We start from the raw sequence: 12,592 nt of genomic DNA, 5'->3' as shown, positions 1-12,592 counted from the left end.
AGCCTTGACCTGAGCTGTTGTTGTGTTGTTACCTGCCCGACATCCTGTGCATCCTGTGCCATAATTATGAATTGTTAATTATCTGTGGCATGGTTGCAAGGTGTTAACCACATGAACCCTCGGAGGCTATAGCCTACAAGCTCACGTTGTGACACGGCGGCGTGAGCTTGAAAAGAGGATTTTGTCTAGAGCAGCAATGGCGGCCATTTTGTTTACCGGCTCTGGTTCCACAGGTAGGCCCATAGAGATATCCGAAAATATTTATATGAATTATTTTAAGCCTGGAACCGAGCCATCCAGGTTCCTGGTGAATGATGACCGTAAAACATTTGATTACGTGTCAATGCATATTATTTGAAAACTGCAAAGAAAAAAAGAAACTTTTTTATATAAATATATATTTATTTATTTTGAAATCTCTATGGGCTGAATTAATGGGCTTTCTATCTGTGTAACCAGAGCCCTTAAACAAAATGGCGGCCACTCTATAGAAGGAAAAAGGGGGCTACCAGTATAGACCCATGAGGCACTCTGGTCAACTCTATAGGGTTTAACCCATTCTGACCTGAGATCAGATTCATACGAGGTTTCCACTGGACACACACTGGTCTGATTAACCCATTCTGACCTGAGATCAGATTCTAAAAATGTCAGTCGTTCTTCGAATTTTTCAAAAATAGCAGACCTACAAGCTCGTATCGCGCCACTCGGTGGCGCGATATGAGCTTGTAGATCTGCTATTTTTCAATAGCTAAAGCATAACATGATGCCAACACCAAAATGGGTGCCCGGTCAGAATGGGTTAAGTGGTTAACATTGACTCCTTTTCCTGTGGTAATATGGGACATAAATGGTATAAAATAGCCAAGACCGTTCCGAGGTCTCCGGATTTGACCCGGGGGAGCGTGTTTTCGGGCGAGAATTCTTGTATTCCTGAGTGAGTGTGTGTGTGGCATCATAGACATACAATTAGTACAGAATGAAAACTGCCCTTGGTTAATTCAGTGGGTGCTCATCTTCAAATAATACTTAACTCATAAACCAAAAAGCAAAGCAACAGCCACAGCAACAGCCTTCTTCAGAGCAGATATAGAAACCTGTTTTAATCCGCTCTGAAGAAGGGTGTTGCCGAAATGCATCAGTATTCTCAATATATTATGAGAAATTTCATCTGAGCCAGTCTTTTTTTTTTTTTTTATAACTTTATTTATAAGATTTTCAATTTTTGTAGACAAACAACCCCACATATACCCCACCCTCCCCGGTTCCATCACAAAGCAAGACAGCAACAACACACACAAAAAAAAACAAAAAAAAAACATCATAATAAAATAAACAGGTATTAAAGGATATAAATAATAAATTAAGTAAATACAATAAAATATTTTTTTTGCCTTTTACTAGATTAAGGGGCTACACAGTGAACCAAATTACATGTAGGAAAAACACTTAGGACACATCATCAAAGGACAGTGAGTCGGAGGACAGTGAAAGGGTGAATTCAAGGAAAGGGGACCAAGCCTTTACAAATTTCTGGCGAGATTTGAACCTGTTGTATCTGAGCTTCTCCAATGGAATAAAGGATAGAACATCCTTGACCCAACTTGTAAATGTTGGAGGTTTATCAGATTTCCAATTGCGGAGAATAAGTCTCCTCGCTATGAGTGAAGCAAAAGCTATGAAATTGGCTTGGGAAGAAGTAATTGGTGCATCGTCGTTGGGAACTCCAAATATAGCAGTTATCGGGTTGGGCGCAATTGGCATATGACAGATGGTTGAGAAAGCATCAAAAATACTATTCCAAAATGGGTTCAAGGAAGTGCATCCCCAGAACATATGTCCAACAGAGGCTGGCTCCAGATGACATCTTATACAAGTAGAGTCAATGTCAGGATAAATTTTAGATAGTTTTTCTCTCGAGAAATGCAAACGATGTACTATTTTGAATTGAATTAGGCAATGTCTAAGACATAAAGAGGTTGTATGAATACGCCTCAAAGAGAGTTCCCACAACTCTTCCTCCAGCTCTAAATTCAGGTCCTGTTCCCAGGCTGATTTTGTTTTATCCAAGAGAGGAGGGCCAATCTCCTGTAAAGCCTTATATATATTAGATATGCTACCTTTGGTGTATGGGTCCCAGTCTAGTATGGTGTCTACTATACTCTTATCTGGCATAGCTGGAAATGGAAAGTGTTCCTTAGCAAAACTTCGAACTTGGAGGTATCTGAAAAAGTGAGAATTTGGTAGCTCATGGTCATCTTGGAGGTTTTTAAAGGATGCAAATGTGCCATCTATGAATAAGTCGCTAAAGAAAATCAAGCCATTGACGTGCCATGTTTTAAAAGCTGAGTCCTCTCGCGAGGGAGGAAAAAGATGATTGTTGGTCACGGGCATATGGCCACACGTATTATTAAAATCAAAGTGTTTTCTGAATTGGCGCCAGATTCTGAGAGAGCTATTTATTACTGGATTGCTAGAGCGTATGGAATTACCATTTGGCAGTGAGGAGCACAACATGGCCACTAGAGAGATCCCGGGATCAGTTAGAGTTTCCATACTGGCCCAAATTGGACCATGTTTGTATTCATGGACCGCAACCCAATAACTCACCTTTTTAATATTTGCCGACCAGTAATAAAACATAAAATTAGGCAATCCCAGGCCTCCTGATGGTCTTGGTAATTCCAAAAGAGCTTTTTTGGCACGCGGACGGGCTTTATTCCAAATAAAAGTAGAAATACAACTATTATGGTCCCGGAAGAAGGTTTTAGTTAAGAACAAAGGAATCATTTGGAATAGATACAAAAAACGGGGCAAGACAGTCATTTTAATTGTGTTAACTCTGCCTGCTAACGAAACGGGCAACGAAGCCCATCTCACGAGATCCAATTTTGTGCGGTCTAGAAGCTTTTTAAAGTTGTGTTCATACAGATCCTTATAGGAACGAGTAACGGAGATTCCCAAGTAGGTAAAGGAATGAAGTTCCAGCTTGAATGGGAGGTTGGTATAGTCAAGATCTAAGGCCAGGTGGTTAATTGGGAAAAAAAGACTTTTAGAAAAATTCAATTTATAGCCTGAAAGCCTGCCAAAGTGATTGAGTATGTCTATGAGCGGAGGGATGGATTCGAGTGGATTTGAAATATATATGAGCAGGTCGTCCGCGTAAAGCGAGGCCTTGTGTACGGAGCCCCCCCTCTCAATGCCAGCTATTCTGTCATCTTCTCTAAGAGCTATAGCTAAGGGTTCAATAGCGATATCGAATAAATATGGTGAAAGACTACAACCTTGGCGGACCGAACGCTGGAGCTGAAAGTAATCTGAGCATATAGAATTTGTCAGTACTGCAGCTTTAGGAGCTGTATAAAGAAGTGTGATCCACTTGATAAATGATGGGCCAAATCCAAACCTCTCTAAGACCGTTAGTAGGTACCTCCACTCAATTCGGTCAAAAGCCTTCTCCGCATCGAGCGACAGTACCGCCTCCGGCCACTGGGTCGACTGAGAGGAGTAGAGTATGTTGAACAGTCGACGCATATTATAAAAAGACTGTCTACCAGGCACAAAACCCGTTTGACATGGTGCGATAACCTTGGGAATTACTGCATCGAGCCGATGGGAGAGGATCTTGGTGAGGATTTTATAATCACAACAAAGAATACTTATAGGCCGATATGCACCACAGTCTAGAGGATCTCTACCCTTTTTAAGTAAAACTGCAATAGTTGCTTGTGTCATTGTCTCCGGCAACTTCTTGGCTATAAATGCTTCTTTGTATACTGAACCTAGGATGGGGGTCAATTTTGCGGAGAAGGCTTTGTAAAATTCTATAGGAAAACCATCAGGCCCCGCTGCCTTGCCGCTGTGCATAGAAGTAATAGCTTGAGCGATTTCCTCCAATGATATGGCAGCCCCAGTACTAGCCTGGGCTGCTGGGCCAATTACTGGAATGTTAATTTCGTCAAGAAAAGCATTAATTTCTGAAGTATCAACATTGGACTCTGATGTATAAAGATTACTATAAAACTGTCTGAACTGATCATTAATGATTTTAGGATTTGTGGAGGTCTCACCCGGTATCTGAGCCAGTCTTGCACCTTTTATTTTGGAGTGCCGCTTTTTCCACTTTGTTGGTTTATGAGTTGTACATTAGTAGTCTGAGACAAAAACTGTTCCGTCTAACCAATGTTTCGTAACGACATTGAAAACCGGAGAGATATCTAAACACAATTAACATAGCGACTAATCTCTTAAGAACAGATTCCGAGCTACGGTACGAATCTGTCGGCAGGGGCATTCAGAGCGTGTATACATTGTTGATAGTGGGAATGAAAACATAGGCGCCCACCAGAAGAGGAGGGGCTACGGCGGAGCGAACGGGTCAACATTATTTTATCCACATTCTGTTTGGCAACGCCCCCAGGCGCAAATTCAAAGGAAAACAGGGCGCTTTTATTTTATTTGTATTTATTCTTTATTATTTGTTTTGCAGATGGGTTTCCAGATTGCCTAGGGACATGCCTCCATCCCGATATGTAAATGTATACAAAAAACAGGTCTCTCTGTCCCTCTATTGTAATGTCCAAGATTCACGATGGCTTTTTATACCGTATGTCCCATATTTAACTGGTATTTACTGGACGATGCGAATGCTAGAAACACGTGTTTATATCAGAATGACACCCCCCCCCCCCCGTACCCCTCTCTGAAGAAACTATTGTGTTAATAATGTCTTCTTTGATCATACTTTGAATGTAAATATCCTATGTTTAGGTTTCACCAATGATCATTTCCAGGATGACACAAGACTACTTAGAGGTACCCATATGTTTGTGTTGTCAACCCTACCAGCCTGTGATTTTCCCCCCATTGAAAGTATGTTCATTTCTGTCACAGTTGTTTGAACTACAGTAGGTTTAACACCATGATCCACAATACAATTTGTCCCTATTGTGTATCATCTCCATATTTCAGCTTTTTTGTTTTGTTTTTCGTTGTGTTTTTCCTTTTTGTAAATGAATGCCATACTTTGTCGTTACAAGTGGATCCTATACAACAGAAGCTAAAGATAAACGCAGATATCTACAAGCTGCTGAAAGTGAAAGTGATTATGTGTGTCTGTGGATTTTGGAAATATTTAACAGATGAAAAGCATTAACGATAAGTTGTGAATAAATAATAACTAGACTATACTGTACACTAGATCCATTCCAATGGAACCAATGTAGTTATTAGTTGTTCACAAGTTACACATGGGTTATTTAGTTTTTCTTCCATTTCCTGGAAAGTTGCAGGGTTTTTTATAACATTCAAGGTTTATACATTCTACCCAACAGCGACACAGTGTTAGCGTTTGTTTTAACCACTTGAGCCCCATATGGTTGACAGGGCTCTATAGCTGGGGACACAGCTGTTGCTGAAAATAGCAGATCGCTGCAAAAGCTTTCTCCACAATACGGAGTTTAAGTGGTTAATCCGTATGGAGAACCAGTAGGGGTTGTGTTGTTGTTGGGGGGAGGGGGGGGGGGGGGGGTCCGCGTCTTGTCATTCTAATCAAACGTACCTCCAGCTGTGTTCACTCATTATGCGCCTGAGAGATCCGAGAGGTCAAATACAGTACATTGCTGTGGAGAAAGAAAATCCCTTTTTCCTTTTTGTCTGAACTTTCTTACAAGCCTTTGCCTCATGGGAGTCATGTCTATAATGTTCCCTCGGCCCCAGTACCTGTACATATGTTCCCTCATCCCTGTGTTCCCTCAGTTTGGGGTTATGCTTCAGCTCTAGGGTCCAGAGCGTTAGCCATAGACAGAAACTTCCACTGCCATGCGAAGGATAAAGAAAACAAATTCGCTACGCACCGACACAAAGACAATTGTATTCAACTTCCCCACTCTACAGATCATTAGGATTAGCAATGTATTTTTAGATAAATAGCAAAACAAATAAAGGGCTGACAAATATAGAAGAAAATTCTCTTGACACATTTTCCTCTTCACTTGCAGTTAAACAACATTTATTGGGAAGTGGTCTCCCAATACATATTTTTAGAAGAGGAAAGTGTGTGACTCTTTCCTTTTACATTTATAAATGTCAAAGTATCACTGCTCAATGATATCATCACTTATCGTGCTGAAGACAGGATGCTTAGTCCCAGCTATTAAAACAATAACATTATTGTTTAAAAGAAAAGAAGAAGAAAGTTGCAGTGGAGAGCTGCACCTTGGGGGCAGAACATGGTGAAATGCTGAGTAAGGTCCAATTACTAAACAGAAAATGAGATAGACTTGTCACGTTGAAATGAAGGGGGAATTCAGATACAAGTTTACTCTAATCACGTCTCTCTCTCTCTCTCTCTCTCTCTCTCTCTCTCTCTCTCTCTCGTTCGCAAACCCCTCAGGCCAAATCCGTCAACAAGGCCATTCGAGGTTCACTCTGTGAGATGCCCAGAATGTAGGGAGAGAGTTTTTGGTCAGAATGTGGACCATAATGCGAGGGAGAGGGCTGGGATGTTGTTAGCTCAAAGACTAGCCCACCGGTGGGCCGCGAGGATGTTGCAAGTGGGACCCAAATTATTGGCAAAACGGAGAGAGAGAGAGAGAGAGAGAGAGAGAGAGAGAGAGAGTAGAAGAAAATGTTATCGAAGAAGTCCAAATTTCTCAAAATTAGTAGTACAGTATCTTGAGTAAATACCGTCATTATTTTCCAGAGACTGCACAATCCTGTCCACCGCTACCAGTCATTAGGGGATGTGTGCGCTATATTTGCATTGAGACTCAGAGTTTGCTTACATTTGAAGGGCCGTATACACACACACACACACACACACACACACAAGCGAGCTAAGTGTTAAGCACACATGAGCGTTTGTTTAAAGGGTGAAGGTCTGCTAGTTAGAGATATCACCCTGCACTTTCTCATGTCCACTTTCTAATGATTGAAGACATATTAGCCCATTAAAAAAAACTAATTAATGTGAACGGACAGACATTTTAAGATTCAGCGTGAATGAAAAGCTTTTTACAGATAAGACCCAAGGTCACCATTTATGCAGTTCATTGTGTGTTTTTTCTTGCTGTCTTTTTTGCCATTCATTATCTCTGTTTCAACCATATCTTCATATAATTGGTCCTCACCAATACAAGACACATGCCTGCAATGACACCATCGGTGGTCATTTCAAACAAGACTTAGAACTTAATTGTTTTGTTTGGTGCAGGAATAATGGCTTCTTTTTCAGCATGCTAACTTGCCAGGAAGAGAGAGCCTATAGTTAGAGTGCCCCATCGATGATGTTATTGCCTACTTGGCAGGTTTCGGAACTGTCTGCATCCCACCTCTAATACGCAGAGCGAGTACACAGAAATTGGTTGGTTCCCAGTGGGAACCGGTTCAGTTCTTTTTGGTTTTTAGTCCATGCTCCAAAATTGAAACGTTAATTATGAATTGAGTGGGCAAAACCATACCTATATTAGATTATTATCACCATGAAATTTCCCCAATTGAGTACTTACACGAAGACAATGATTTATTGTATTACACATTTTACATTTTTAAATATGCAAATGAGGTATTATGTAGGAAAATATGCAAAATAATCGAAAATAGGATAAAGCTACTACTGTGGAAGGGTTATCATGTATTCATTTACTTGTATTGATCCCATAAACAATTTAATATAGGGTATAGTTTTCCCACCAATTTTGGAGCTCTGGCTCATGGACTAAAAACCAAAAAGAACTGAACCGGTTCCCATTGGGAACCAACCGGTGGAAAAGGGGCCTCAGAGTTATGGGGGTTTGAGAAGCACTGCCTGACTGTGTGTCCGTGTGTCTCAGCCTACATCGAGGACGTGGCGCGCTGCGTGGACCAGAGCAAGCGGCTCATCATCGTCATGACCCCCAACTACGTGGTGCGGCGGGGGTGGAGCATCTTTGAGCTGGAGACGCGGCTGCGCAACATGCTGGTGACGGGCGAGATCAAGGTCATCCTGATAGAGTGCGCGGAGCTGCGCGGCATCATGAACTACCAGGAGGTGGAGGCGCTCAAGCACACCATCAAGACGCTGACGGTCATCAAGTGGCGCGGCCCGCCCAGCAACAAGCTCACCTCCAAGTTCTGGAAGCAGCTGCAGTACGAGATGCCCTTCAAGCGCCTGATGGAGCCGCTGACCATCTCCCACGAGCAGGTGCTGGACGTCAGCGAGCAGGGCCCCTTCGGCGAGCTGCAGACCGTGTCGGCCATCTCCATGGCGGCCGCCACCTCCACCGCCATGGCCACGGCGCACCCGGACCTGCGGCCGTCCTTCCACAACTCGTGCCACGCCGCCGCCACCCAGCTGCGGCAGCAGAAACACTACTACCGTAGCTACGACTACGACCTGCCGCCGGCCGCCGCCGCCTCCGCCGCCAGCACCGCCGCCACGCTGGCGGTGCCGTCCCACCACCAACACCACCACCACGTGCACGCCGGGACCCTGCCGTCGCTGAGCTCGCTGGGCGGCAGCAACCAGCACACCTACTGCAACATCCCCATGACGCTGCTCAACGGACAGCGGCCACAGGCCAAGTCGCCGCGCCAGCAGAGCCTGGAGGAGGCGCACGCCAACAACGCCATGCTGCCGCTGCTGCCCAGGGAGACCAGCATCTCCAGTGTGATCTGGTGACACGGGATGGGACATCCCCCGGAGTGACACTAATAGGCAAAGGGTTCTCAAAACCTTTTACATGGAACCCCCCCCCCGTTTGGTAGGTATTAGGCCCACGGAGCCCCCCCACTCCTAACTCTGAGAGCGATAGAAGCGGAAACCGAACGGATCGGTTACGTTTGTACACTCTCAGAGATACCGACCTGTAAGGGTCCATTTGGTTCCTGACTATCAATAATTATTCTGGGGGACCCCCCTGTAACCTCCTCCTCAAGGACCCCTATAGGGGGTCCCCGGACCACACGTTGAGAAGCACTGGTCTAAACACGTTTCGTTCCATCACACTGGGATCTCTATGCGATGTCCATCACAGGGAAAGACTCATCGTTGGAACTTGGACCCCAAAAGGCCCCAATATGCTATGGCAGCCATGTTGGCAAGAGATTGGGCCAATGAATTACCATTGGTGTTACCTACGATTCCAATTAAGGTTGCGTTCCATTGCTGGTCAAACGGAGTCAGGCTTACTGGAAAAGCATTGGTACACTAAATGGAACGGAGCCGTAATTAGGAGCATCGGCAACGCCTGGATGTATCTTATTAAATGTCACATTGCCTGGAATCCAACCTGGGACCTTCTGTTTGCCAGGCGGCCTCTACCAGACACATGCGAAGGACGTCTGAAGTGACCCAAATTCTTGCCAATATGGCTGCCACGCTTAGGGCCTATGGCACTAAGCTACTTGCTGCTGTAGAGTATCGTTTTGGGGTTTTTTTTTGCACCAGGAAACAACAGGGGGAAAGGAGACATACAGGACTGGTTAAGTTGGTGACGGATGTGGGGTTTTATCCGTTTCTGTTTAGTTTTAGTTTTTTTTCCCCCCGTCTGTCCCATAAAGAACTTTTTATGAAACAACTACGAACAAAAGACGGAAAGAAATATAAGCAAAGGAGTTAAAAACAAACAAAAATAAACTTTTTTGTATGCCTGTATAAACACGACACATACCACAAGCCGCCATCTATACATTAATTTACCCAGAAACTCAAGGAATACAGGGTCCTGTACATAATGATTTATAATTATTTGTAGCATTGGTGTTTGAGACTTTTTTTTGTTGCTTTATGTCATCAATTTGGACTCCTTTTCTCTTTCAGATTTTTTTTTTCTATTTGTAAAAAAGAAAAAAAGTCAAGCGATGGCCAGTGAGGTCTGTCTGTAAAACCGTCGTTACCTTTCACCTTGAGTTCTTGTCAGCCGGTATACGCTACAAAGCTCTCGTTTATGTTCACGTTCACGTTATAGCAAAAATTGGGAGACGAGGTGTGGCATCTCATGTTTTTCGGGAAGACGAACGGATGCTTTCCACCGGCTGCTGTTAAATGTTGAGAGGTGAAATCTGGTTCTCAGAAGGGACTCCTTGACACAGCTAGATTATGCAAAAATAAATATGTATACTGACTCGGGCGGGCATGCATGATTCATCTTGTGATGATGGGGCTGGGGTTTCCTCCAAACCCATTCTAGTCTTCTGGACCAGTGGTTCCCAACCTGGGGTATATGGGACCCCTATAGGAGGGTCGTCAAAGATCTCAGTTTGGAAGTTGCAAAAAATAAAAAATAAAAGAAAAAAAAACATGGAAGTGTGCGTGGCTGTGCGTGTATACTATACGTGCGTGCGTGTGCGTGTTAATGCGTGAGTGCGTGCGTGCACCTGTGGGGCGTCTCAACTTTTGACTGATCTATAAGAAAAGTGGGCTATAAAAAAGGATAAAAAAGTTTGGGAACCACTGATCTTAGCCATGAAATGCTTTTGGGAAAGAACTTAGCCACTTGAACCGTACTGTCCCTATTCTGGGACGAACGCCTTGATTGCTTGTAGCTATTTGGTGTATGAAGGAAGATATTAGAGTATCTAGTATAGAGCCCTGGGGAACGCCCGGTCAATGACGTGTAGTATATAGGGTTTAAGTGGTTGAAGGCTAATTTATACTGTGTCATATATATATATATTATATATATATATATATATATATATATATATATATATATATATATATATATATATGACATAAAGATGAATGACATATTTTCAACTGAATTAAACAAACATTTAAATTAGTCTTTAAGTCCTGGCAGCTCAAGACGGTATGAAGATAAATGGTGCTTGTGGGTTTACTTTCTGTCTGTCTCTCTCAATAACAAAAGAAAACAGCCTTGCTATTTACCTTAACAGATGAATATATCACCTAAAATCTATTATGTGTATTATTTTAATGAAAAAGTCTATTTTTGTAACCGAGTGATATTTGCATAGAAAAGAAGAAAAATAAAACATACCTACTGTACCAACAACCATTCCTCTGAGGGAAGGAATTTAACGCAGACAATTTCAAATAACGTTCTTATGTGGAAATGCATTGCTCACAAAAGGCGATATCCGCCGTCGTCGGGGAGAAACCTTTTATCTCCATATTTCAACTGCTTATGTTTGTGTATGCGTTTTAATTTGAATGCCCTACATTTTTATGTTTCTTTTATTTTAATGCCCTACTTTGTCATGAGTATCGCACAAAAGTAGCAGTAAAGGGCAATCTACATGATGACAACGTACTGCATTTTGGAAGAAAATTAACACATTCCCTGACGCTGATGTAGATCTACGTCAAATCTTAATTCAGCGGTCACCTGTCGTTGATGTAGATCTACGTCAAATGGTCCTTTATAGTGGTTTATGATGGCTTGCGGTCGTAATGCTACATACATTAGCATTGGGTTGCTAGGCAATGAAGTAAACAGAAAATGCACCCTTAAGCAAGATGGCCACGGGCGTCCACTCGTTGTTGTAAACATCTTTTCAAATGCCTTTATCTCGGATTCCTTTCCCAGATTGTGCCCCTGGTCAAAACAAGCTTTATTCAACGGTCCACAGCCAAAGAACTGACGATCGCGGTTACACATTGTCTTCTCCGAGTGAAAGTACATACTAGCGTCCATCACAGCACACAGCGTTAGTCTACATCCGGTTCTGGTTTTCGCGTTCTGGTGGATCCTTCAAAAATAAGGGTTTCACTGAAGAAGAAAAAATGCTGGCGGTTAACGGGCAAATATATGAATTAATGCTGACAGAGAATGTGTTAACTTGGTTATTTCAAGCGATTGGCCTGCTGTGATGTTGCTCATCACTAAAAGATCATAATTTTTAGGGCAAGTTTAGATGTTTGAAGATCACCTTGCATAGTAAAGTGCACCATTTCGATTGACCCCATTCCCCAATCATGGCTAACATTGCGGCGGTGGAGTTTTCCCGCCTAAGAGCGGTGGTTCTCAAACTGGGCCTGGGGCGACTCTGCAACTCCAAGAGCGTCCAAATATGGATTGGATTCATTTGGAAGCTCTCGGAGTTGGGACTTATTTTAGTAGTGTAGATTGGGGGCACCGCTTACACAGGCATTTGGAACAGGAGTTGACCTATATCTCTTTTCGACTATACCAGAACCAAGTGCAGTCGTGTAAAATATTTCACACGCTCTGGGTTTGTTTCCAGGCGTACGAAATGTTGGCCCTGCTCAGTACTAACTAACCTCGTCTCGGACGTCTCCACACAGCTGTGTGAGATACACGATATTCCCTGTACTATACAGAACGGAAATGCATTAGTATTATTAACAGAAGCAACTGAATTGAATGAGTGTTTACTGGTACACTAAAGCAATGCAGTCTCCCCGTGGGTTTTTGTTATAATAGAAACGTAGCCTAAAAAAAACAAACGTCACGGGTCCTGGACAGTTCAACGTTATGGAAGGTTTGTAGTTGAAAAGATCCACCAGTTTCCTCTATAGGACCACAGGAGGCTCACCAATCATTTTATTGTTTTATGAAAAAAGACAGCTGGTGACTCTTTGTGCACAATGGCGTCAAGTCAACGCAAAACATTTACCAGCTGAGTT

The 12,592-nt window shown here is 42.9% G+C and overlaps 1 protein-coding gene across 1 annotated transcript in view; it reads left to right on the top strand.

The window, feature by feature from the left end:
* Nucleotides 1-8,783, top strand: part of LOC308311992 (interleukin-1 receptor accessory protein-like 1) — a 414,337-nt gene extending 405,554 nt beyond the window's left edge. The window contains exons 11-12 of the mRNA XM_080758824.1: nucleotides 4,771-4,815; nucleotides 7,833-8,783. Of these exons, the coding sequence (XP_080614950.1) occupies nucleotides 4,771-4,815; nucleotides 7,833-8,659 (872 nt within the window). The 3' untranslated portion in view covers nucleotides 8,660-8,783. The remainder of the gene's footprint in view (nucleotides 1-4,770; nucleotides 4,816-7,832) is intronic.
* Nucleotides 8,784-12,592: the final 3,809 nt, after the last annotated feature.

The sequence above is a fragment of the Protomyctophum bolini genome (genome assembly GCF_963924005.1).
Source record: "Protomyctophum bolini genome assembly, chromosome: 24".
In the NCBI taxonomy this organism is placed as follows: Eukaryota; Metazoa; Chordata; class Actinopteri; order Myctophiformes; family Myctophidae; genus Protomyctophum; species Protomyctophum bolini.
Note: the sequence above shows the minus strand (reverse complement) of the source record. Positions and strands in the feature narration are given on the sequence as shown.